General features: G+C 45.2%; 1 protein-coding gene and 1 pseudogene across 1 annotated transcript in view; one reads left to right on the plus strand and one right to left on the minus strand.

Annotated features, from left to right (window-relative positions):
- LOC147579357 (scavenger receptor cysteine-rich type 1 protein M160-like) overlaps positions 1-9,221 on the plus strand; it is a 61,657-nt pseudogene extending 52,436 nt beyond the window's left edge.
- Positions 9,222-10,745: 1,524 nt separating this feature from the next.
- Positions 10,746-22,728, minus strand: part of LOC112867894 (antigen WC1.1-like) — a 40,625-nt gene continuing 28,642 nt past the window's right edge. Inside the window, exons 5-15 of the mRNA XM_086715134.1 lie at positions 21,999-22,091; positions 21,609-21,923; positions 19,903-20,217; positions 14,978-15,019; positions 14,581-14,895; positions 14,319-14,351; positions 13,610-13,747; positions 13,129-13,221; positions 12,764-12,847; positions 12,109-12,243; positions 10,746-11,029 (exon numbers count right to left, since the gene is read on the minus strand). Coding sequence (XP_086571260.1) covers positions 10,911-11,029; positions 12,109-12,243; positions 12,764-12,847; positions 13,129-13,221; positions 13,610-13,747; positions 14,319-14,351; positions 14,581-14,895; positions 14,978-15,019; positions 19,903-20,217; positions 21,609-21,923; positions 21,999-22,091 — 1,682 coding nt within the window. The 3' untranslated portion in view covers positions 10,746-10,910. The remainder of the gene's footprint in view (positions 11,030-12,108; positions 12,244-12,763; positions 12,848-13,128; positions 13,222-13,609; positions 13,748-14,318; positions 14,352-14,580; positions 14,896-14,977; positions 15,020-19,902; positions 20,218-21,608; positions 21,924-21,998; positions 22,092-22,728) is intronic.

Raw genomic sequence — 22,728 nt, forward strand, 5'->3', positions numbered from 1 at the left:
CAGTCACATAACGCCTGCCAAATCTCCTTTGCCATAAAATGAACCCTTGGTCCGAAGCAATGTGGTGCAAGATCCCACATTAATGAACTAAACACTTTATAAGACCCCAAATAGCGGTGCTGGCTGAAACCCTGCAGGACTTCCAGATATCAAAAATAAAAAAAGACATTACTAGAAAAGGAAACTACAGGCCAATATCTCTGATTATTACAAATGCAAAATTCTCAATAAAATACTAGCAAACCAAATTCAGCAGCACATTAAAAAGATCATTCACCGGATAAAGAAATTGTGGTTTATATACACTATGGAATACTACGTGGCAATGAGAAAAAATGAAATATGGCCTTTTGTAGCAACGTGGATGGAACTGGAGAGTGTGATGCTAAGTGAAATAAGCCATACAGAGAAAGACAGATACCATATGGTTTCACTCTTATGTGGATCCTGAGAAACTTGACAGGAACCCATGGGGGAGGGGAAGGAAAAAAAAAAGAGGTTAGAGTGGGAGAGAGCCAAAGCATAAGAGACTGTTGAGAACTGAGAGCAAACTGAGGGTTGATGGGGGGTGGGAGGGAGGAGAGGGTGGGTGATGGGTATTGAGGAGGGCACTTTTTGGGATGAGCACTGGGTGTTGTATGGAAACCAATTTGACAATAAATTTCATATATAAATAAAAAAAATAAATAAAATAAAAAAAAAATAAAAAAAATAAAATAAAAAGATCATTCACCATAAACAAGTGGGATTTATCCCTGGGATGCAAGGGTGGTCAACACCCCCAAACCAGTCAATATGAAGCATCACATTAATAGAATGAAAGAAAAGATTCATGTGATCATCTTAAATGCAGAAAAAGCATTTGACAAAGTTTAACACCCATTCATGATAAAAATGCTTAACAAATCAGGCATAGAAGGAACATATCTCAACATAATAAAAGCCATATCTGTCAAGCCCACAGCTAAAAAGCCTTTTCTCTATGATCAGGAACAAGACACCAGGGCCCACTGTCTCCACTCCTATTCAACATAGTGCTGAAAGTCCTAGCTAAAGCAATAAAGCAAGAAAAAGAAATAAAAGATATCCAAATCTTAAAGGAAAAAATAAATTTCTCTCTATTTGTAGATGACATGATTTTTATATAGTAAATCCTAAAGACTCAACCAATCTAATCAATGAGTTCAGTAAAGTTATGTATCCAAAATTAACATGCAAAAATTAGTAGTTTCTAGACACTAACAATGAATTTCCTGAAAAACAAATAAAGAAATTGATCTTATTTATAACATCAAAAATGATAAAATACTTAGGAATAAATTTAACCAAGAAATTAAAAGATCTCTACTTGGTGAAAGAAATTGAAGAAGGCATAAACAAGTGAAAAGATATCCTATGTTCATGGATTGGAAGAATTAATATTGTTAGAATGCTCATACTACTCAAAGTCATCTTTATGTTAAACACAATCTCTATCAAAATGCCAATGGCATTTTTCACAGAAATAGAAAAAACAATCCTAAGATTCATATAAAATCACAAAAGACCTGAAATAGACAAAGCAATTATGAAAAAGAAGAACAAAGCCACACACATCACATTTACTGATTTTAAACTATATTACAATGCAATAGTAAATTAAGCAGTATGGTACTGTTATAAAAAATACACACACAGGCCAATGGAATAGAGTATAGGGCCCAGATATATATTTCTACATATATTGTCAACTAATATTTGACAAGAGAGCCAAGAACACTCAGTGGGGAAAGGATTGTCCCTTCCACAAACTGTGTTGGAAATACTGGATAACTACATGCAGAAACATGAATGTGGATCTCTGCCTTCCATCATTCACAGAAATTAACTCAAAATGAATTAAAAATGTTGACATAAGATTGATAGAGTGAAACTCCTAGAAGAAAAAATAGGAAAGAAGTTCCTTGACATTGGTCTTGGTGATGAATGATTTTTTTTATAGATATGACATATATTAAAAGCACAAGCAACAAAAACAAAAGTCAACAAAGCGAAACTACATGGTAAGTGGGCATTATGCCAAATGAAATAAGTCAGAGAGAAAGGCAAATACTGTATTATATCACTTATATGTAGAGTCAAAAAAATCAAATTCCTATAAATGGAGAGTACATGTTGCATACCAGAGGCTGGGGGTTGGGAGAATTGGGAAGATGTAGTTTAAGGGTACAAACTTGCAACCAGTAGATAAATAAGTCCTGGAGAATTCATGCACAGCATAATGGCTATAGACAATAATGCTGTGTTATAAACTTCAAAGTTGCTAAAAGACTAGATCTTTATTGCTCCCCCACAAAAAATAAATTATGTGATGTGATAGAGGTGTTACCTAATGTTATGGTGGTAATCATATTGCAATATATAAATGTATCGAATTGACACATTGTACACCTTAAATTTACACAAAATTATATGTCAATTATATCTCAATAAAAATAACTTTTTAGGCGCACCCAGGTCGCTCGGTCGGTTGAGCGTTCGACTTTGGCTCAGGTCATGATCTCACGGCTTGTGAGTTGGGGCCAGCGTTGGGCTCTGTGCTGACAGCCTAGAGCTTGGAGCCTGCTTTGGATTCTGTGTCTCCCTCTCTCTCTTCCCCCTACCTGCTCGCATTCTGTCTCTGTCTCTCTCAAAAATAAATAAACATTAAAAAATTTTTAAAAAGAAAAATAACTTTTTAAAATGGTGAAAACATGATCAGTACTTGTTTTGTTGCTAGCAAGGGTATGATAAGCAATTTGTGTAAAACGGATTTCATTTCCAAGCACTGTAAGACATTTTTATTATTTACTCAAAGGCCTGGAAAGAATGCGAAAATTGTAGACTGGTTTATATGACAATGAACAGAAGAAGGGGAGGCAGAGAAACAGAAATGTTGACGAAGAGGACCTAAGAGTAGAAGGGCATATACTTTCTTTTCTTTTTTTTTTAATTTTTGAGACAGAGAGAGACAGAGCATGAGCAGGGGAGGGGCAGAGAGAGAGGGAGACACAGAATCCGAAGCAGGTGCCAGGCTCTGAAGCTGTCAGCACAGAGCCCGATGCGGGGCTGGAACTCACGAACCGTGAGATCATGACCTGAGCCGAAGTCGGACACTGAAGTCAGACTGAGCCACCCAGGCGCCCCAGAAGGGCATGTACTTTCTAACCAGATTGCCACAGTGTAAAATGGGGATTCATTTTGTATCTGATTTGTAATCTATAGGTCCACCATGTCCGGGGAACTATAATTTATTCCCAGGTGACATGTCCGTAGTGGCCATGGTAGTCTTGAGGACAAAAGGTTCTCTGTGATGTGATGGAAAGGAAAGACATACCTCAGACTTGCTACCCTCAGGAGTCCTTGATCTTTATAAGGCTTTCACTTACCAACCAGAAACAAGAGGAAAGACCCAGTGATCATGTTCTCTTGAGTCCATCTCACCGTTTTTTTTTTTTTTCATCTTCTTGAGAATTTTTTTATCCTTCTAATCCCGTTTTTCTACTCTTCTGATTCTTTGTTCTGTTGGATACTTCTCATTTCTTTAGGGCCACAATATGTTGTTCATTGGACATTGGAGACCTAGGCTTCGTTAAACCAAAAAAAAAGCATCTTTTCTTGGGCTATATGTGGTAGAGCTGACTCCAAAACAGGGTATCTGACTGTCAATAACACCGGCTGAGCTGAACCAGCCATTGAGTCAGACTCTGGGGATGGAGAAAAGAACAGCATATTTTTTTTTTAACATTTATTTAACATTGAGAGACAGAGAGACACAGAGTGTGAGCAGGGGGGGGGGGGTAGAGTGAGAGGGGGAGACATAGAAGCTGAAGGAGGCTCCAGGCTCTGAGCTGTCAACGCAGAGCCTGATGCGGGGCTCGAACTCACAAACTGTGAGATCATGACCTGAGCAGAAGTAGGTCGCTCAGCCAACTGAGCCACCCAGGCGCCCCATGAACAGCATATATTTTTTGATAGAACTTTTTTATAGGAGCTTTGGAGACAAAATGAGACCTAATGTCAGGAAACCTTGTAGCTCATATAAGGAGATATTTAAGAGTCAGCATGTAATCGGTATTTGTATTTCAGAAAGTTTACTTTTTACATAGTCCCTGATGGCAGAGGAGATGTTAAACAGGATTTCTGTTGGTTTCCAGAAAATAGTGAAGCCAGGGATGGGACTATATAATTCCCTTCCTGCTGTAGGAGCCCCATTAGGGACCAGGAGAGTCCCTTGTATGGTTTGAAGAAGCTAAGGCTATTACCTGAAGGCATGAGGATCTGAAAAACCATGAACTTAGTCTGCTTTCTCCAGGGAATTGCTTTTCTCCTATTCAGTATCCTAGTGAGTGCTCAAGGTTAGTATAGCCTCAATTCTTAAAATCAGCAGAGATATTAGATTAGCTCAAAGAATCTGGAGAGCTATCTCTGGGGTTGTAAAGACAATGCCTTTTTACTGACCATTTGGTTTTGACTAAATGTGACCTTTAGTAACAATGAATGTTGGTTTTTCTCCTGTGGGGGAGAGACTCTGTTTTTCAAGTTCAGCGGTGGGATGTTCCAGACATATGAAGTTGGTTTTCTGAATCAGCCCCCACAACACCGAAAAGCTCAGTGAATGTCAAATCACTTCCAAAGTATCCCGTAATGGATTGTGGCTGAGAGGCTACGTCAGGCTGGATCTCTGATCTATCCTTCCTATACTCTGTTACCCTTTAGACTACGGGCATCTGTGTCAGGGGTTGGGAAGTGGGGTGGAGGAATCAGGTGAAGGGGAGTCTGAAGAGGAGGAGAACGCTAAATGCGTAAGCAGAAACATGTCTGCCTGCTGAAAGTCAATTCTTGTAGATAATACTTCATAGAACTCACATTGTCTAAGCCAGATTGTTGGATTTGGTGGTGAAGGTGGCGGTGGTGATGAGGATACATATGTATGTGTATATGATAGGGCAGATATAGAAACCTTTCTGCCTATAAAGAAAGTCCTCCCGGGGTGCCTGGGAAGCTCAGTCAGTAGAGCATCTGATTCTTGGTTTCAGCTCAGGTCAAGGTTCAAGCCCCACACAGGGCTCTGTGCTGTCAGCACAGAGCTTGTTTGGGAGTCTCTCCCCTCCTCTCTCTCATTCTCTCTCAAAATCAATAAATAAATAAACTAAAAACAAGTAAAATAAAATCCTCCCAATATAAACTATAATTACACCCCCAGATAACCCCGCACTTGCAAGGTAAGCCTGACTTTGACTTTCTTTTTCTTCCCCACACACCTACAGCTCAGCTGTTTTTCTTATTTACTGTGGTCTTTCCCCAGCATTGAGTTCTTGGCAGAACTGTGTCTTCCTGCCTGTTATGTTTTTGCTTTTTTTTTTTTAAGTTTATTTATTTATCTTGAGAGCGAGAGCATGAGCGTGCAAATGGGGGAAGGGCAGAGACAGGGGGAGAGAGAGAATCCCAAATAGGCTCTATCTCGCGAACCATGAGATCATGACCTGAGCTGAAATCGAGAGTCAAATGATTAACCAACTAGCTACCCGGGCGACCCTGATGTTTTCCCTTCTTACCTCTTGATCATTCTGCAACCTTACTGTGCAGCAGAGAAAAGTGATGTCAAATGTAGGTGCCCTTAGATGGACTGACATTAGCATTGAAGGCAGAAGAGGGCTGGTCTTAGAGACTTCGGGATGTGTCTCTTTGGTTAATTTTTCCCTGCCCTAGTGAGGTATTCAAGCTTGTTTGGGGACGTCCTAATGGATTCACTCTTTAGGAAGAATGCTGTGCTTAGAACATGCTTTGGGAAATTTTGTCCCTTGTAGTTCCCCCGGATCCCATATGAAATCTTGTCTCCACTGAGCACCTGACTGAGGAGAATACAAGATATCAGTGCTTGAGCTTCCGAAAGAACAATCTAGTCACATGGCCGGAGAGCCAGCTCTTCCAGATGTGCGCCTTGGTCCCTGGCTGCTGTAGCAATGTCCCTCAACTCTCTATCCTTTCCCTCACCCTTTTTCCTCCTGTTCCAAACCCCTCCAACCACAAGTCTCTGTCTCTCTTCTTTGGGAAAGTCTATGCCTCCAAACAGGAGCGAGAGGTTCTGCTCCTCATTTCCTTGTTATATTTCTTGGAACTTCCAGTTCCTCAGGTTTGGGCCATATGCTAATGATGGTTGTCCTTCTGTAGGCTTTGCAGGCTTTTAGGGGTTGAGGTAGACTCTCACGATGAAATGTAAAATTGGTGCTTGGATTCCAGGTTGGCCTCTCCAGCCCCGAGAACAACGAATGCCTTTCTCATTAGGCTAAGAAGAAATCCCATGTCATCAGTCAAGCGCATTTTTTTGCAGACAGAACTTTTTTAGAATCATGTTTTTATGGAGCATGTTCGGATGTTAAAGCGTTCGGTTCACATGAGTTTACCCCATCTACTTGTGACACTTCAACTTTGGTATCATGGTGTCAAAGGTCATCAAATATTCCCCAAGCCCGCCACGTACAGGACAAGTCAGGGTCTGCCAGCTCCCTTTAGATTCTTTCTGAACACTAAATAGAGGTTTAATAGAGGGCACATCTCAGTCTCTACACACGTGTGTGTGCATGCATACACACACACACACACACTCACACTCATAATTGGATCATAAAGTACACAATTTTATATACACTTTCAAAATCAACAATATTTTTTTTTTATTTTTTAAGGTGTATGTGTTTTTGAGAGAGAGACAGAGCACAAGTGGGGGAGGGGCAGATAGAGAGAGACACACACACACACGCACACACACACACACACACACACACAGAATCTGAAGCAGGTTCCATGCTCTGAGCTCTCAGCACAGAGACCAATGCAGCACTCGAACTCACAAACTGCAAGATCATGACCTGAGCCGAAGTTGGACACTTAACGGACGGAACCACCCGGGAGTCCCCTAACGATATATTTTAAATTTCTTTCTGTCAATTAAAATATCTTCTATGTCATTTGTATTGTTGCCGGTATTACACTGTATTACTGAATCATAACTTATTTTTCTAATCCCATTTGTTGTATATTTATGTTTTCAATTATAATACTGTGATGAAATTTTTATGAACATCTACATTGACCGAATAGAAAAGCCATTATTATTTCCTCAAGATAACCATTCTGAAGCCTCTGATATATATTGTCTAATAGCCATCAAAATACCTATCAGTAGCTTTGATTTTCAACATTAACTGAGAGCATTATTTTCTTCATAACTTTGCCATAAGTGCATTATATCATGTTTTTATCCATATTGATCCTATACACCAAAATATTATCTTATACTGTAACCTTAAAATGTCTGTCATAACATTTCTATTTTTTCTTTAGAATGTTTTTCATTTTAGTATTTACTTATAGGAATTCTTTAAAGTTTTTTAACTTTTATTTTTGACAGAGAGAGACAGACCACAGCAAGGGAGGGGCAGAGAGAGAAGGAGACACGGACTCTAAAGCAGGCTCCAGGCTCCGAGCTGTCAGCACAGAGCCCTATGCGGGGCTCGAACCTGCAAACTGAGAGATCAGGACCTGAGCTAAAGTTAGATGCGTAACCAACTGAGTCACCCAGGCGCCCTGACTTATAGGAATTCTTTATAAACTGACATCATTTACTATTTGTCTTACATATTTTCTAAATATTTCCCCCATTTTTGCATATTAATGTTTTTAGGGTTATGCATGTGTTAAGGGGCTGTTGTGTGATCAAATTTATAATCCTCTACCTTTAGGATTTCTGTCTTTAATGCAATGCTTCAAATGCCATTCTTCATACCACAATTACTTTTAATCAATTTTATTTTTCTATAAATAATTGTATAGTTTCACTAGAGAACATTCAAAACCTTATTACATCTCAATTTATTTTACTGTATGTAATGGTGTTATATCAATTGCACCAAATAAGAATATTTTAGATATGTGATATATGAATTTATGAATTACTTCTTCAAATTAAAAAAAATTAATGTTTATTTATTTATTTATTTATTTTTGACACAGAGAGAGACAGAGCATGAGCAGGGGAGGGGCAGAGAGAGGAAGACACAGAATCTGAAGCAGGCTCCAGGCTCCAAGCTGTCGGCACAGAGCCGGACGCGGGGCTCAAACTCACAGACTGCGAGATCATGACCTGAGCCGATGTCAGATGCTCAAACGACTGAGCCACCCAGGCGCCCCTAAACTAATTACTTCTTAAGATGCAATATTTATGACCACAAACCATTACCATTAATTTACATTTCCTTTGTTATTTTGCTGATTAACAAGAATTTAAAGGAATCATATTTTACTGGACTTTATTCATCCATTCATTCAATACATATTTATCAAGCCCCTATAGATAGTATTTAGAAAAGGTTCTCAATGCATGCTGTTGAAGAATGTGCCAGGCACTGTCCTAACAGCAGAAACACAGAGGTGAATAAGGCATGCAGAGTCTTTCTTCTCATGGAGCCTGTGTGTGTGTGTGTGTGTGTGTGTGCGTGCGCGCATGTGTGTATGCACATGTCTGTATTTTATTTGTTGTGGAATGTGGAGAGTGATAGACAAGTAGACAGATAAAACAATTTCAGGCGGTGTTAAAGGCTATGATTTGGTCAACGTCTCAGTAACTCAGCCCATTAGATTAATTCCGAAGACTGTTATTTTCCCTTGCCACTTGGACTGAACCCAGGACTTCAGATCATCTTGTTAGGGGGCAAGATCGCTCCCAGATGTCCCTGACCTAGCGCTTCCCCATTGTCTGCTTCTGCAGGAATGAGACCCAGGAGCTGTCCAGCAGCTGCCCCCTGCACAGGTACATCAGTCCCTCCTGCCTCCCCTGCTGGCTCCTGCCTTCCCACCAGGGGCGGTAACCGAAGGTGCTGCTGCCTTTTCAGACCAAGAGAAGCTCCGACTCAGGGGAGGAGACACCGAGTGCTCAGGGCGAGTGGAGGTTTGGCACGATGGCTCCTGGGGCACGGTGTGTGATGACTCCTGGAGCCTGGCAGAGGCCAAGGTGGTGTGTCAGCAGCTGGGCTGTGGCTCTGCCCTGGATGCCCTGCAGAGGGCGGCATTTGGCCCGGGAAATGGGAGCATCTGGCTGGATGAGGTGAATGAAGTGCAGGGGCAGGGAGTCCTCCCTGTGGGATTGTGCTGCCAATCCCTGGGGACAGAGCGACTGCAAGCAGGAAACAATGCTGGAATGAGGCGCTCTGGTTGAGTAGAAGGACCAGGGTATTGGGTGAGGATCCAAGGACATGTGAGTTTGTATCCAGAAGTACTTCCTGAACTAACTTTGTATTGTGCCCTGGCTCAGTACAAATACGGGAGAGGCTCTTGCCTGACCTGGGATCTGGGAGAGAACAATAGGACTCTGATGTAGGTGTAGCCTATGGCTTTTCCAGGCCAAGTCAATACAGTGATCCCATTCTCCTTCTCTTCTCTCCAGGTGTGAGGACAACCATTCTCCCCCATTCATGGAAGTAAGTGGTTCTTCTGTCCTGAACTATGTCAAAGAGGAGACACCCATATTTTTAGGGACCTGCACCATGGAATCTACATATTTCTGGGAAAATTGACCATTTCAGTATAGGAAAGGCCTAACGATAAGGTGTTCATAGTCCTATTAAGTTGTGACAGCTGCAATGCTCCAAAGATTTACTGGCTTTAATTTTATAAAATTCCCTTAGAACCAGATTCAGAAGAGAGTTGACACAGCTCAGGGCAGGACCTAGGTCGATCACATCTTGGGATTCAGACAAATCCACTGTATCTGAATGGTGATTTCATGGTCTTGAGGACTCAGGAGGTGACTGGGATAAGGGGGATTCTCCTGGGCTTATGGCCTTCTCTAAACTCTCATGGCCCTCTTTTCTCCTCAGACAACAATTCAGGCTCAGCTCCTTTCCCTGGCATTTTTTCCCTACCTGGGATCCTCTATACCAACCTAGGGGACCTTCTTTCCCCAGTCCTCATCATCCCAGTGATTCAGCTCTGCAGATGGTGAGCAGAGCACTGAGGCAGGCCTTAAGGATGCTAAATGATCTGGAAAGTAGTGGGAAGACTATGAAGCCAGGTGGGATATCAAGAAAAGTGCACAAGTATTGGTCTCCATCCTCATTATCTAGCAGAACTCTACCTTCCCTACAATGGAGTTCAAGATTTGAAAGAATTCAATCCTTGGTCCTGGGTTGAATGTAAAATCTCTCAAAAATTATGACTTCTTATGTGAACATGTCAGTGGAAACTGGAAAACTAAGGGAAACTGAAAACTTATAGTAGCCAGATTTCTATTTGGGCTTTGTTGACATCATGCATCAGAAGTAAAATATAATAATCTTGGTGGGCATACTTTATTCCATCATTGAACTCATCATTTTCCTATGGCAAATGGCCGTGTATATTGCACCAGGAGAATCCTTGAGCACCTTCCAATCCCCATGTCCTGCCAAAAATTATGAAGATTGCAAAAGTGAGTGTAGGTTGGACCGCCGCCCCCCAACAACATCCAGAGCCATCAATTAAGTATAATAGGTTGGGCTTGGTAAGAATGAGGGTATGAGTATGGACCAAGTTTAGAGTCCCCTGTCTAAGAAAGAGAGACCTGGAACATTTGAGAGCCTGGGCAAAGTAATGCCTTGAGTAGCCCATAGAGGAAGTGAGAAAACAGGTCAGTTTATTCACCTTGTATTTCCTTTGGGAGAAACTGAATCAACATGAAACTTGCTAAATTATCATCAAAGCAAAAAGTACTTTATTCAGAATATTTCATTTTAAGTAATTTCCATATAATACCATTATAGGGCAGCACTATTCTATTGAAATACAGGCAATTAGAATATCTGAGGCCTTATCTCATTTTTAATGCAACATCAGGTGAAAACCATGGTAGATGTTCAAGGGGCATTTAGTTCAACGTCATCATACCCCGGGTCACCTTCTTCCCCCTGGAGCAGCCAGGGACTATCTTCTTTCCCAGGACCAGCTACCTCTTCAGAGAACTGCAGAGAAGAGCCTGAAACAGTAAAGAGAAGTCTGACTGGAACTGTGACAAAGTGATAGGACAGTGCCCCACGGTGGAAGCAAGTTAAGTAAGTAGTGATGACAAAGCATCCCTGGAGACCCAGTAATGCTCAAGGAAGCTCAGACAATTTAATATTAGTTATAGCAAAAATATATCAAGGTTATCCTATCAGAATCCAGTCCATATGGGTTTCTGGGGCCTCAGCTTATCTGGGAAATGCTGTTATCACAGATCTATGGCCAACACAGGGGCTCTCTGAAGACATGTTTCTCAGCAAATGGATGGCCCAAGAATGGTGAAAACCATAAGAAGGGACATGAAAATTTCTCCTCTCACAATGTACAGGTCTGAATTCAGAAGGAAAAGGACAGGAGACCTAGGAGAAATCTCAGGTCCTCACTGGATGTTCAACTCTGCTCTTGTGTCCCCAGATGCCCATAGAAACAATCACAGGATCCTTCCTTCCATAAATGCCACCTCTCCAGGAATCACATGGGCCTTCAGATGGAAAAATACTCTTCTCTGGAGAATGAATGTCTTCATTTGACCATTGAAATGTCTGGAGCAGATTGGCTCCAGTTATCCACAGACAACTGCCCACAAATCCAGTCTCTATACTCCATCACCATGGCTTTAATATTCAAGGCCACCATATATCATAGACTTTGTACATATTAGGGCTAACATATGATTACAGAGCATCTCAAATGATCAAAATGCCTCACAAATTCCAGTATTCCAATATTTCTTACATCTCTAAATGCCTTTCACATATGAGACAGTGCAACAATGTTATTAGAACAGTTGCTCTATCTTTGGATTTGGTAAGTTAATCTATAAGTCTTAATGCAAGCACATGAAAGACGAAGTTATGGAGACTCCGATACCAAGAACACAGAGTGATTCCTCCCTCCCCAAGGAATGTGCCAGCACTAAAGAAAGGAAGATGGTTGAAGGATATGAGGTCATCCAAATTTTGAATCTATAGGAAGGGCGGGCAATGAGGATCTCAAATTCACCCTTTCCAAGACAGAGACAAAAGATTACAGGAGATCAGCTACCCCACTCACCTGTCTGAGAGGCCATCATCGCATTCTCCTCGGGGGGCATGTCCCCCTCGATCATCCAAGAGGCAGGAAGAGCCTCAGGCACTGGTACCTCTTCAGCATTATCATAATCCTCAGCAGGAGTGTCAGTCCCCTGAGCTGGGGTTTTAAGAGCAGACAAGGGGGTCAGATGAAACCACAGTAAATGGGTTGGCCTAGGAAATATCTGAAATCCTTCTGCTGCAGAGATTCTGAAGGCTGCTAAAGTAGAGGCACTAACTACCCACTCCCTGTTTTAACAGGTCTCATCCAAGGTCATATATTTCACTCTGATGTGTCCGTAAGCCAGAAAAATGACCCAAACACCTCAATAGTGCCTTATTAAAACTACATATTTCAGAGAAACTCTTACACCAATGGATTACTAAATATTTTGTCAGTTACACTTTCCAGACGATATTTTTCAAAACAATGTGTGTGAGTTGTGACTGAATGAGGATGGTGTTGAACACAGAGAGCCCAGCCTCAACGTGAGGCATGTTCAGAGCAACCAGAGAAGGAGGAGAGAAGAGACCTCTCTAATCCTAGTCAAAGGAAGACGGTCCCTCTTGGATCTCATCTCTAAGAGGGAAAGCCCCCTGCCCCTAATATCCAGCCAAGGCAGATCCACCCGTACTACCTGGAGCAGATTTAAAGTCACTGTCCTCCTCACCATCCCCAGTGTAATATGACAGGGTAGTCACTGAGTCCTCTGACAGGGACGCTAATGTGGAGACAAACATCACAAAACAAGCAGAACGTGCCTTCTCACGCCCGTGGGACCTGTGGTAAGGCTGAAAAGAAATGCTGGAGCGGGCGAGGCTCCCGTAGAATAAAGAGAAGGCTCAGCGTTCACAGGGGCTCAGGAGGGGCCCATCCTGCAGCCTTTGGAGGGGCTGCTTCTGTGAGCCTGGGGCACATATGGGGTCTGGCACGTTCTGAGAAGACGTGGCTCACAGACAGCAGGGACCAGAAGTCCCAGGAAAGCAAAGTAGGGATACACACCAGTGCCGCCCAGCAGATCTTCCTTCATTGTCACAAGATGATCGATCTCCTCGTACACAGCCTCACTGAGAGCATCTTCGAAACTGGATAAGGCTGAGCAAACCACCAGCAAGTGAGAGATCGCCACCTGAGTTCATCCCTGAACCAACAGGCTAATCGTTCTTCCCAGGGCTCACAGGTGGAGAAGCCCTCGGGGCTGCCAGGATGCCTTCATAGTCTCCAACCCCATGCACCATATCTGCACCTTCTCCCTTGCCTACCCTGTGTCCACAGCTCAGCTCCTATCCCTTCCTTCCCACATAGAAGCCATGACTTACGAGGGTTCACACTCCAACCCTCAAAGCCTCTGTAGATTCAGCCTTTACAGTTTAACGTAGAGCAGCTGGAGTTTTTCAAACACGGTTTCCCCCCCACCTCATGCCTGGCCCCCCCTCCTGCTTCCACACACTTTCCATGTTACCCAGTACCCCCTGTAGCCCACCTCTGATCGCTGCTCTCCATCTGTACAGCTGAGTTACCAGGATCATGAGGACCAGGAAGAGAAGGGCCCCCAGGATGAAGCAGAGCATCTCAGACAGGGAGAAGATGCCACGGACAGGATTTGGGCCTGGTCTGGTCCCTAAAGAGAATAAAACCAATAGAATTTGGAGAAGGGCAGGGGCCTCGGGAAACTCCTTTAGCATTTCCAGAGGTACCCAGGATGAGGAAGTCCCAGACTCAGGCATAACAGGACTGACCACGACCCTGGTGGGCACTCCAAGCCTTGTCCTGAGATAAATTCAACTCCACTCCAGTGAGGTCCAAGGGAGCGCTAGGATTATCAGAGAGCTTCCCTGCTGCAACAGCCTCTGAGCACCAAGCCACACAAATGCAGCTCCCTTTCTTTGGGCTTCACCAGACCAGAGCATCAAACAGCTCCTGGAATAAGCGTCTTGCCTCTGAGCAGTGACACTCAACAGACAAATGGGAAATCCTGAGATCCTGCGGCACGGGAACCAGCCTGCCTTGGCCCCAGGGCAAGAGACACTTCTGGTGCAATGGGCCAACGAAGGGAAAGCTTCCCCAAGGAAAATGCCCTAAGACTTCCCCACCAGCCAATGGCTCCTCAGTATCTTTCTCTTTCTGAGTTGGCTGATCCTGTCAGATTCCACAGAACAAGTCCCCAGAATCTGAATACTGTGGCACTGTACCTGCTATAGTAGACAGCAATGCTTTTCTTTCACCTAGAGGGAAAAACAGTACAGGAATTGGCCAGAGTGCAGGGCCGTCCATTTTCCCCACCTTAGTCCCTGAAATCACCCCTCGATTACCACAACATCAATGTGGAGTCCTCCCCCGCCCCTCCATCTGGGACTCACAGCACCTCGATGCTTTCAGAATGCAAACTTCCGAGGACAACCCTGGCCCACCCCGTTGGCCCACCCCTGCCCCAGCTCAACCAGAACCGCTCACCAGAGCACCTCACTCCAGCATCCTCCTCGTGCTTGCAGTCGCTCTGTCCCCAGGGATTGGCAGCACAATCCCACAGGGAGGACTCCCTGCCCCTGCACTTCACCTCATCCAGCCAGATGCTCCCATTTCCCGGGCCAAATGCCGCCCTCTGCAGGGCATCCAGGGCAGAGCCACAGCCCAGCTGCTGACACACCACCTCGGCCTCTGCCAGGCTCCAGGAGTCGTCACACACCGTGCCCCAGGAGCCATCGTGCCAAACCTCCACTCGCCCTGAGCACTCGGTGTCTCCTCCCCTGAGTCGGAGCTTCTCTTGGTCTGAAAAGGCAGCAGCACCTTCGGTTACCGCCCCTGGTGGGAAGGCAGGAGCCAGCAGGGGAGGCAGGAGGGACTGATGTACCTGTGCAGGGGGCAGCTGCTGGACAGCTCCTGGGTCTCATTCCTGCAGAAGCAGACAATGGGGAAGCGCTAGGTCAGGGACAGCTGGGAGCGATCTTGCCCCCTAACAAGATGATCTGAAGTCCTGGGTCCAGTCCAAGTGGCAAGGGAAAATAACAGTCTTCGGAATTAATCTAATGGGCTGAGTTACTGAGTTACGTTGACCAAATCATAGCCTTTAACACCGCCTGAAATTGTTTTATCTGTCTACTTGTCTATCACTCTCCACATTCCACAACAAATAAAATACAGACATGTGCATACACACATGCGCACGCGTGCACACACACACACACACACACACAGAGACTATCAGAAGTAGGTCATAAAGAATTTTGGGAGAGGTAAAAGCATTTAAATTGTGAAGGGGATGTCTCACCAAGGAAATGACATTTAATGTAAAAACTGAATGAGGAGGGGCACCTGGGTGGCTCAGGTCATGATCTCACAGTTCGTGGGCTTGAGCCCCACATTGGGCTCTGCACTGACAGCCTGGAGCCTGCTTCGCATTCTGTGTCTCCCTCTCTCTCTGCCCCTCCCCTGCTCACACTCTGTCTCCGTCTCTCAAAAATGAATAAACATTTTTTAAAAACTGAATGATGAGAAGTTGACAAGTAAGCAAAGCAGATAGAACAGCTAGTGTGAGGTCTTAGGATGAACAGTGCCATCTGCCTGGTAAAAGAATACCGAGGCATTAAAAGATGGCCAGTCTGCCTTCCCTTACTTCCCGCAGGCCTGGCTATTTCAGGGACACAAAGAGAGTCAATATGTGTACCGACTGAGTGGAAGAGTGTTCCCAGAAAAAGACTGAGTGATGGGTAGGGAACAGATCATATATAGCTTTGTCAATCAGTATAGGAACTCTGAGTTTTACCTTAAGTTCAACATGAAGCCCCTGGAGGTTTATAAGCAAGAGACAGGATAAACGCTAATTTTTTAAACTTCTCTCTGACAGATGATAAGGCACAAAGATGATAGTGACAATGGAAGGTATAGAAGCATTGAGGATATATTTACAGGCAGAGTCAGCAGAACTTGCTATCATATGGGAAGTAGAGGGTGAGGGAAGTAGAGAAATTAAGGCTGACTCCTATATATTGAGCCTAAGTAACTGAGTAATCGTAGCGATGTTAACTGAAGTGGGGAATACCGTGGGGAGGAAAACTCAGGAGCAGGAATTGAGAAGGTGGACTCAAATATTCTGCTTTAGACTAAATTTGAGCAGCCCGCTGATACTCAAGTGGAGATGTCAGGTAGCAAAGGACTATATGAGTTTGTATTAAGGAAAGAGATCAGCTGTGATGGTATATATTTGAAAATTGTTAGTGTAGCGATGCTGTTTGGGCCATGGCCTTAGGGAGGGAGTATAGCTAAGAAGGATAGACAGTCTGATACTGAGCCCTGAGAGTCTCCAAGATCTAGAGGCTGAGCACAGGAGTTACAACTCTGTAAGCATAAGAACAGCAATGAGGCAGAATTGGAACAACGATCAATGAGGTAGAGTGACTGTCAGGAGGGGTTAAAAACGAGAAGGAAAGAGGGGCGCCTGGGTGACTCCGTCAGTGGAGCGTCCGACTTTGGCTCAGGTCATGATCTCGCAGTTTGTGAGTTCGAGCCCCGCGTCGGGCTCTGTGCTGACAGCTTGGAGCCTGAAGCCTGCTTCAGATTCTGTGTCTCCTCCTCTCTCTGCCCCTCCCCTGCTCATGGCTCTGTCTCTCTCTCTCTCTCTCTCAGTAATAAATAAACGTTAAGGAAAAAAATTCTTTTTTTAAATGAGAAGGAAAGAGAAGTCAGCCTGTTGAATGCTGCCAAACGCTCATGAGTAATGAAGACAGAAAAGTTTGCTACATTTCATTACCTTACCAATTCAGAGGAATGGTGGACCCTACCACTTAATTGGGATGAGTTCAGACCAGTAAAAGACAGAAAACTGTGAAGACAATGAGTGATTACTGACCTTTTACATTTTTTTTAATGTTTATTTACTTTTGAGACAATGCGAGAGACAGACTGCAAGCAGCGGAGGAGCAGACAGAGGGAGCCACGGAATCTGAAGCGGGCTCCAGGCTCCGAGCTGTCAGCCCAGAGCCCGACACGGGGCTCGAACTCACGGACCGTGAGATGCTTACCTGAGCCGAAGTCAGGCGCTCAACCGACTGAGCCACCCAGGCGCCCCACTGACTGTCCTTTTAGAAACTTGGCTGAGGAGGGGCGAGAAGAGGGATGGGCAGCAGCTAGGAAGGGAACTGGAGTCAAGGAAAACTCCGCAGGTATTTTTCAAGATGTGAGATACTCAAGCCCATATATACATTGATGAGAATAAACCAGGGGACAGGGAGGAAGTTGATGGTACCAGGAAGAGGGCATAACAGAAGTGAAGACTTTGACAAGTGCCATTAGGCCCCACAGCCTCAGCAGAAGACCTGGCCTAAGGTAAGGACGGAGGCCACTGAGCCAGGAAGCCAAGCAAGCAGAGAGTGTGCACAGAGACCACAAGTGAGTAGATTTGGTAAAAGGGAGATGAGGGGTTCACAGCTGACTGTTCTAATTTCTTAGCGAGGTAAGAGGCAAGATCATGACTTGAAAACAGATGGTGGGGATCCAGGTGTTGACAATGTGTGGAGAGCAGAAAACATGTAAAATGTAATTTTAAAGATAGGGCAAGCCCACATATTGGAGGACTCCGGGGACACTGGGGAATGCCCACTAGAGACTGTCCGTGAGTTCCAAAGTAGACTGGCGCCACGACTGTGGGCCATTTTCCCACCTTTCCGTTAGTCAAGTGCAGACAAGGAGTACTCTAACCAGATCTGGAGTTTGCCAGGTGAGGTTGACAAAGAGGAGGCGAGGGAGTTGAATAAGTTAAAGGCGAATGGTTACAATGCTGGATCATATTATCTCATTTGGCTAAGAAAAAAAAAATGTGCAGACATGGAGAAGACTAGAAAAGTAAGAAAAATGGTTAAGGGGAAAGAGTGGGCATCTCCAGGAGGACGAGAAATGATTTGAAATGGAGCATTCTAGGTTAGGAGCCGTAAGTTTAAAAGGCACTGGCCAGAGACTGGAATACAGAAATCAAGATTTCCAGGTATACAGTTATTGGTGGTCAGTAGTGTTTAAATAGGCAGAGATAGGCCGGAAGGAAAGGTGCCTGGAAATGAGGAAGTCAACGAACTGCGAGGCCAGGGTGCTGTCTTGGTTGTGTTTAAGGGCATTGAAGGACCCCCCCACCGGTTCCAGGAGTAAGACAGAGATGAACAACTTGGTGAGCATGGTGCTGCAGTCTTCGGTGGACAAGGGGAAGTGGCCAGAAGGTTAGGATGATGACAGCAACAAGCGTGAGCAGTGGGCGGTGTTGTCTTGTGGCGTGAATTTCCAGCAGTTGGGTGTTGAGAAGACAGACAGGAGAGGAGTTGTTGAAAGTGACACCTGCGAGCCAGGAGCATACCTCCTCCAAGTCCCAGCCCAGAGAAAAGAGTGTTTTGAGAGAGAAACAAAGAGCCTCCAGGTGACAGGCAAATCAGTGTTCCCAGGGAAAAGTCGGGTTTTGATCACAACGTGAAAGTGAAGGGAACATTGAGGGCATAAGGGAGTTTGAAGATGTCGGGCTCCAAATTCCAGCAGGCTCTGCAGAACATTTCAGGAGAGCGGGGTGAAGGGGACAGATTAAGTACATGGTGGTCAATGAAAGGCCCGGAGGATACAGGATCAGCCATGAAGACTGGGATCCTACGGCCTCTGAGAAGAGCTAAATTCAAGCAGAAAGACATGGGGGCATGAGGTCACTGACCTCTCAGTTCCCCAGGATGCAGCAGCCAAGAAGATAAGCAAATTCCTCTCAAACAGGAATGTCTTCCTGGGCCCTGCCTCACAGAGGTCTCTGGTTCTGTACTGCTCTCCAAGGTCACCCTGTACCGCTCTCCCTCCCTCTTTTCTGCTCTGGTCCTGATGGGATTTTTCTCAGTGCCTCAAAGACACTATGTTTCCTCCCACCTCAGTACCTACACTGACCCAAGTGATCTCTCCACTTTCTTCCTTTGACATAGTCTTACTCAGCCTTCAGGTTTCCATCTAAGTATGAGTTCTTCTCTTACCCCAATTCCACACTTCCATGGCACTTTCTAGCTCTTCATGAAATTTCTGTCGAACAAGAGTTTTCGATGCTGGATTGTAAGCTCCGTGATGGCGGAGACTACATTTTCTTCTCTTCTCCATCCTCCTGTACGCAGTATAAATTTGTGCCTACAAGGCACTCAATTACTCTCTACCAACAGACTGACTGAAAAACTAGTCTGACTGGTGTCAATGCATTCCAGAGTAAAATACCATCAGCTCAAGAAACAAAGCAATCAGGAAGTGTCTGGATGGCTCAGTAGTTTAAGCATCCAATTCTTGATTTCGGCTCAGATCATGATCTCACAGTTGTGGGATAGAGCCCCGAGTCGGGGCTTAGCATGGAGCTTGCTTAAGATTTTCTTCCCTCTCCCTCTGCCCTTCTCCCACTCACACGGGCACACACACCCATTTTCTCTCTCTCTCTCTCTCTCTCTCTCTCTCTCTCTCTTAAAAAAAAAGAAAAACAATCAGGATTGATTTTACTTTAACCTGTTGGGCTATTCCTAATTAACTGTTACTAATTAATTAGCAATTGCTTAGAAAGTTTATCAGGGTATTACTTATTCTTTCCGGTACCTTTCATGTAAACTCCTATTGGCACAGGTTTCCTTATTTTTTCCTTCAAAACAACATTGGAACATGTGAATCAAATCATCATCCAAACTTCATTTTGTAGTCTCATACTGAACCCATCCCTTAGATTCAAAGACATAAAATCTCACTAACAACATCCTGCAGGACTGGGACGGACACATAGAAACAGTAAGTTACCTGCACACGAGATATAAGCTTCCTCTTTTGCAGAGCATGATCTGTGTTTCCACGGGCCAGAAGGACATTGCCAGAGAGAGAAATCGGTTTTCCGACACTGGATTTGATCCACCCACCGAAGTCTAGAACCCTCCCTGGGAACTACGGAAGAGTCGAGGGTCCCATTGTCTCCACAGCCAAGCTGTCTACAGATGATGGACAAGGTCATGGGTGTCATAGGGCTGTGGCAGACACTGCCCCAGGTCCCGTTGTAGAAAACTTCCAGCCACCCGGCACACTCCTGGTCCTTGCTCACCAACCTGAGGTTCAGGAAGTCTACATCGAAAGGAGAGAGAGGGGGAAACAGTCCACAGTAAACATTCCACTCAAATGCTCTTGATTTTTTTTTTTTCTCTCCATGCCAGAGATGGTGAACGTTCATCGCTGACTCTGCTGAGGAAGCACCCACGGGATGACAAGGCTGAAATCTGTCTCCCTTCTACCTGCTTTTGTCTGTTTGTGTCTGTCTTTCTATTTCCACCACAATGACTTAATGGACTATGAACAGAGAGGGCACTCTCCACGGAGGGCAAGCTGAATCCTGCTTCCTGACAAAACTTCTAACAGAGTCTGGGAAAGAGAGTGTGGAAAGTGGGATGCTGGCAGAATAAAGCCCCCTCAAAGGTGTTGTGTAAATATGTTACCTTACATGGCAAAAGAGACTTCGCAGATGTGATCAAGTTAAGGACCTTGGGATGGTGACATTAACCATAATGGAATATGTGGAATATAACCATAGTGGAATAGTGTGGGTTAAGCAGGTGAGCCCAAATCCAATCACGTCCTTAAAACCAGGAAGACTTTTCCAGCTTCAGTCAGAGGGAAACGTGACTATGGAAGAATGGGAAGAATGCTCAGAGGGAGCAACGTTGTCAGCCTGAAGAAAAAGAGAGGGAGCTAACTACCAGCCAGGGAATGCACACGGCCTTAAGAAACTAGCAAAGATGGAGAAAAGGGATCTCCCCTAGAGCCTCCAGAAAGAATGCTGCCCTGCCAACACGTTGGTTGGAGCCCAGTGAGACCCTTGGTAGACTTCTAACAAACAAAACTCTAAATTCATAAATTTGTGGGGTGCCTGGGTGGCTCACTCGGTTGAGCGTCCGACTTCGGCTCAGGTCATGATCTCGCGGTCCGTGAGTTCGAGCCCCGCGTCGGCCCTGTGCTGACAGCTCGGAGCCTGGAGCCTGCTTGGATTCTGTGTGTGTGTGTGTGTGTGTGTGTGTGTGTGTGTGTGTGTGTCTTTGCCCCTCCCCCACTCGCGCTCTGTCTCTCTCACTCTCAAAAATGAATAAATGTTAAAAAAAATTGTTTTTTAATTTAATAAATTTGTGTGGTTTCTACCACTAACGGTGTGGTCATGCATTTCAACAGCAATGGGACCTCAAGACTTTGCCGCCACAGAAAACTGAAGAGCGGGCCCTGCTTTAGAATGGAAACTGTAGGAAATGGCTGTCAGGAGGTCTTGCTGAGAAGGAAGGACCTCAACCCCAGCTGCCACAGGAGGAAAAGAAAGCATCTAAGCTTCACATCTGCTAGAAAGTCCGGCACTGGGGCAGGAAGATTTCTTCTCCTCTGGCCCTTTCAGCAACACCCCCTCAGGGCTCAGCCTCCCCTCCTGCAGAGCTCCCCACCTCCTCGCCCAACCTGCAGACGGGGTGCGGGAGGACCTGAGCAGACGACCCCGGCGTCTTCCTTGTGCCTGCAGTCGTGCTGCCCCCAGCCCCGGGCGGGGCACTTCCAAATGTGAGACTCCTTTCCTGTGCAGTTCACGTCGTCCAGCCAGATGGAGTCTGATCCCGCCCCGAAGTGAGCGGAGACCGTGGCATTGAGGGCCTCGCCGCAGCCCAGCTGTCTGCACACCACGTGGGCGTCGTTCAGGTCCCAGCTGTCATCACAGACGGTGCCCCAGGAGTCCTGGTAGCGGATCTCCACTCTGCCAGCGCAGGGACCGCCTCCGTCCACCAGGCGGAGCTGTCTGTGATCTGAGGGGAGAATCAGGCCACTGGGGCATCGAACAGGAAACGGGAAGGGCTTTCTGGTCCAGTGGGACCCCTCACCTGAGCAGTTGGGAGCACTCTCCCGTGAGCCCGCAGAGGCCGCCGGCTCAGACACAGAGTCGTCGCACTGGGGCAGTACCTGGGTCTGGTTTCCTGCAGAAACAGCAAGGTCAGAGGGTTACTAGGGTTGGAGAACAGGAAGCTGACTTAAACTAAATATGGAACCTGGGGCCGGGGTCTGAGATGAAAGCTGTTACGTGAGAGTAATGTTATCATAATGGTAGAATTCACTTCCTGCTTCTGACAAGGCCAAGATTTGTCTTTCAAGCCAAGTGCGGCACTAAGCATGAATTGTAAAATGTGGGAATGTATCGGGGCACCTGGGTGGCTCAGTCGGTTAAATGTCCTACCCTTAGGTTTTGGCTGAGGTCATGATCTCACTGTTGACAGGTTCAAGCCCCTCATTGGGCTCTGCGCTGGCAGCACTGAGCCTCCTTGGGATTCTCTCTCCTCTCTCTCGGCCCCTCCCCCACTCATGCTGTCTCTCTCTCTCTCTCTCTCATAATAAATAAATAAACTTAAAAAAAATAAGTGGCAATATATCAGTACTGCTTGAAAGCGTTGAAGATCTACCAAGGCAGTGAGAATTTGGGGAGCCAAGCTCTAAGAGAAAAGATGGCCAGAGGTGAGCCACTTCCCCTCGAGGCCTTTGTCAATTCCAAGACTCTAGCGAAGATGCGGAAAGGTTCAGCACAGGTTTTGCCAGACTCACAGGGCTCTGGGAATAAAA

This window comes from Puma concolor, chromosome B4 (genome assembly GCF_028749965.1).
Source record: "Puma concolor isolate L17-30 chromosome B4, mPumCon1.1.hap2, whole genome shotgun sequence".
Lineage (NCBI taxonomy): Eukaryota > Metazoa > Chordata > Mammalia > Carnivora > Felidae > Puma > Puma concolor.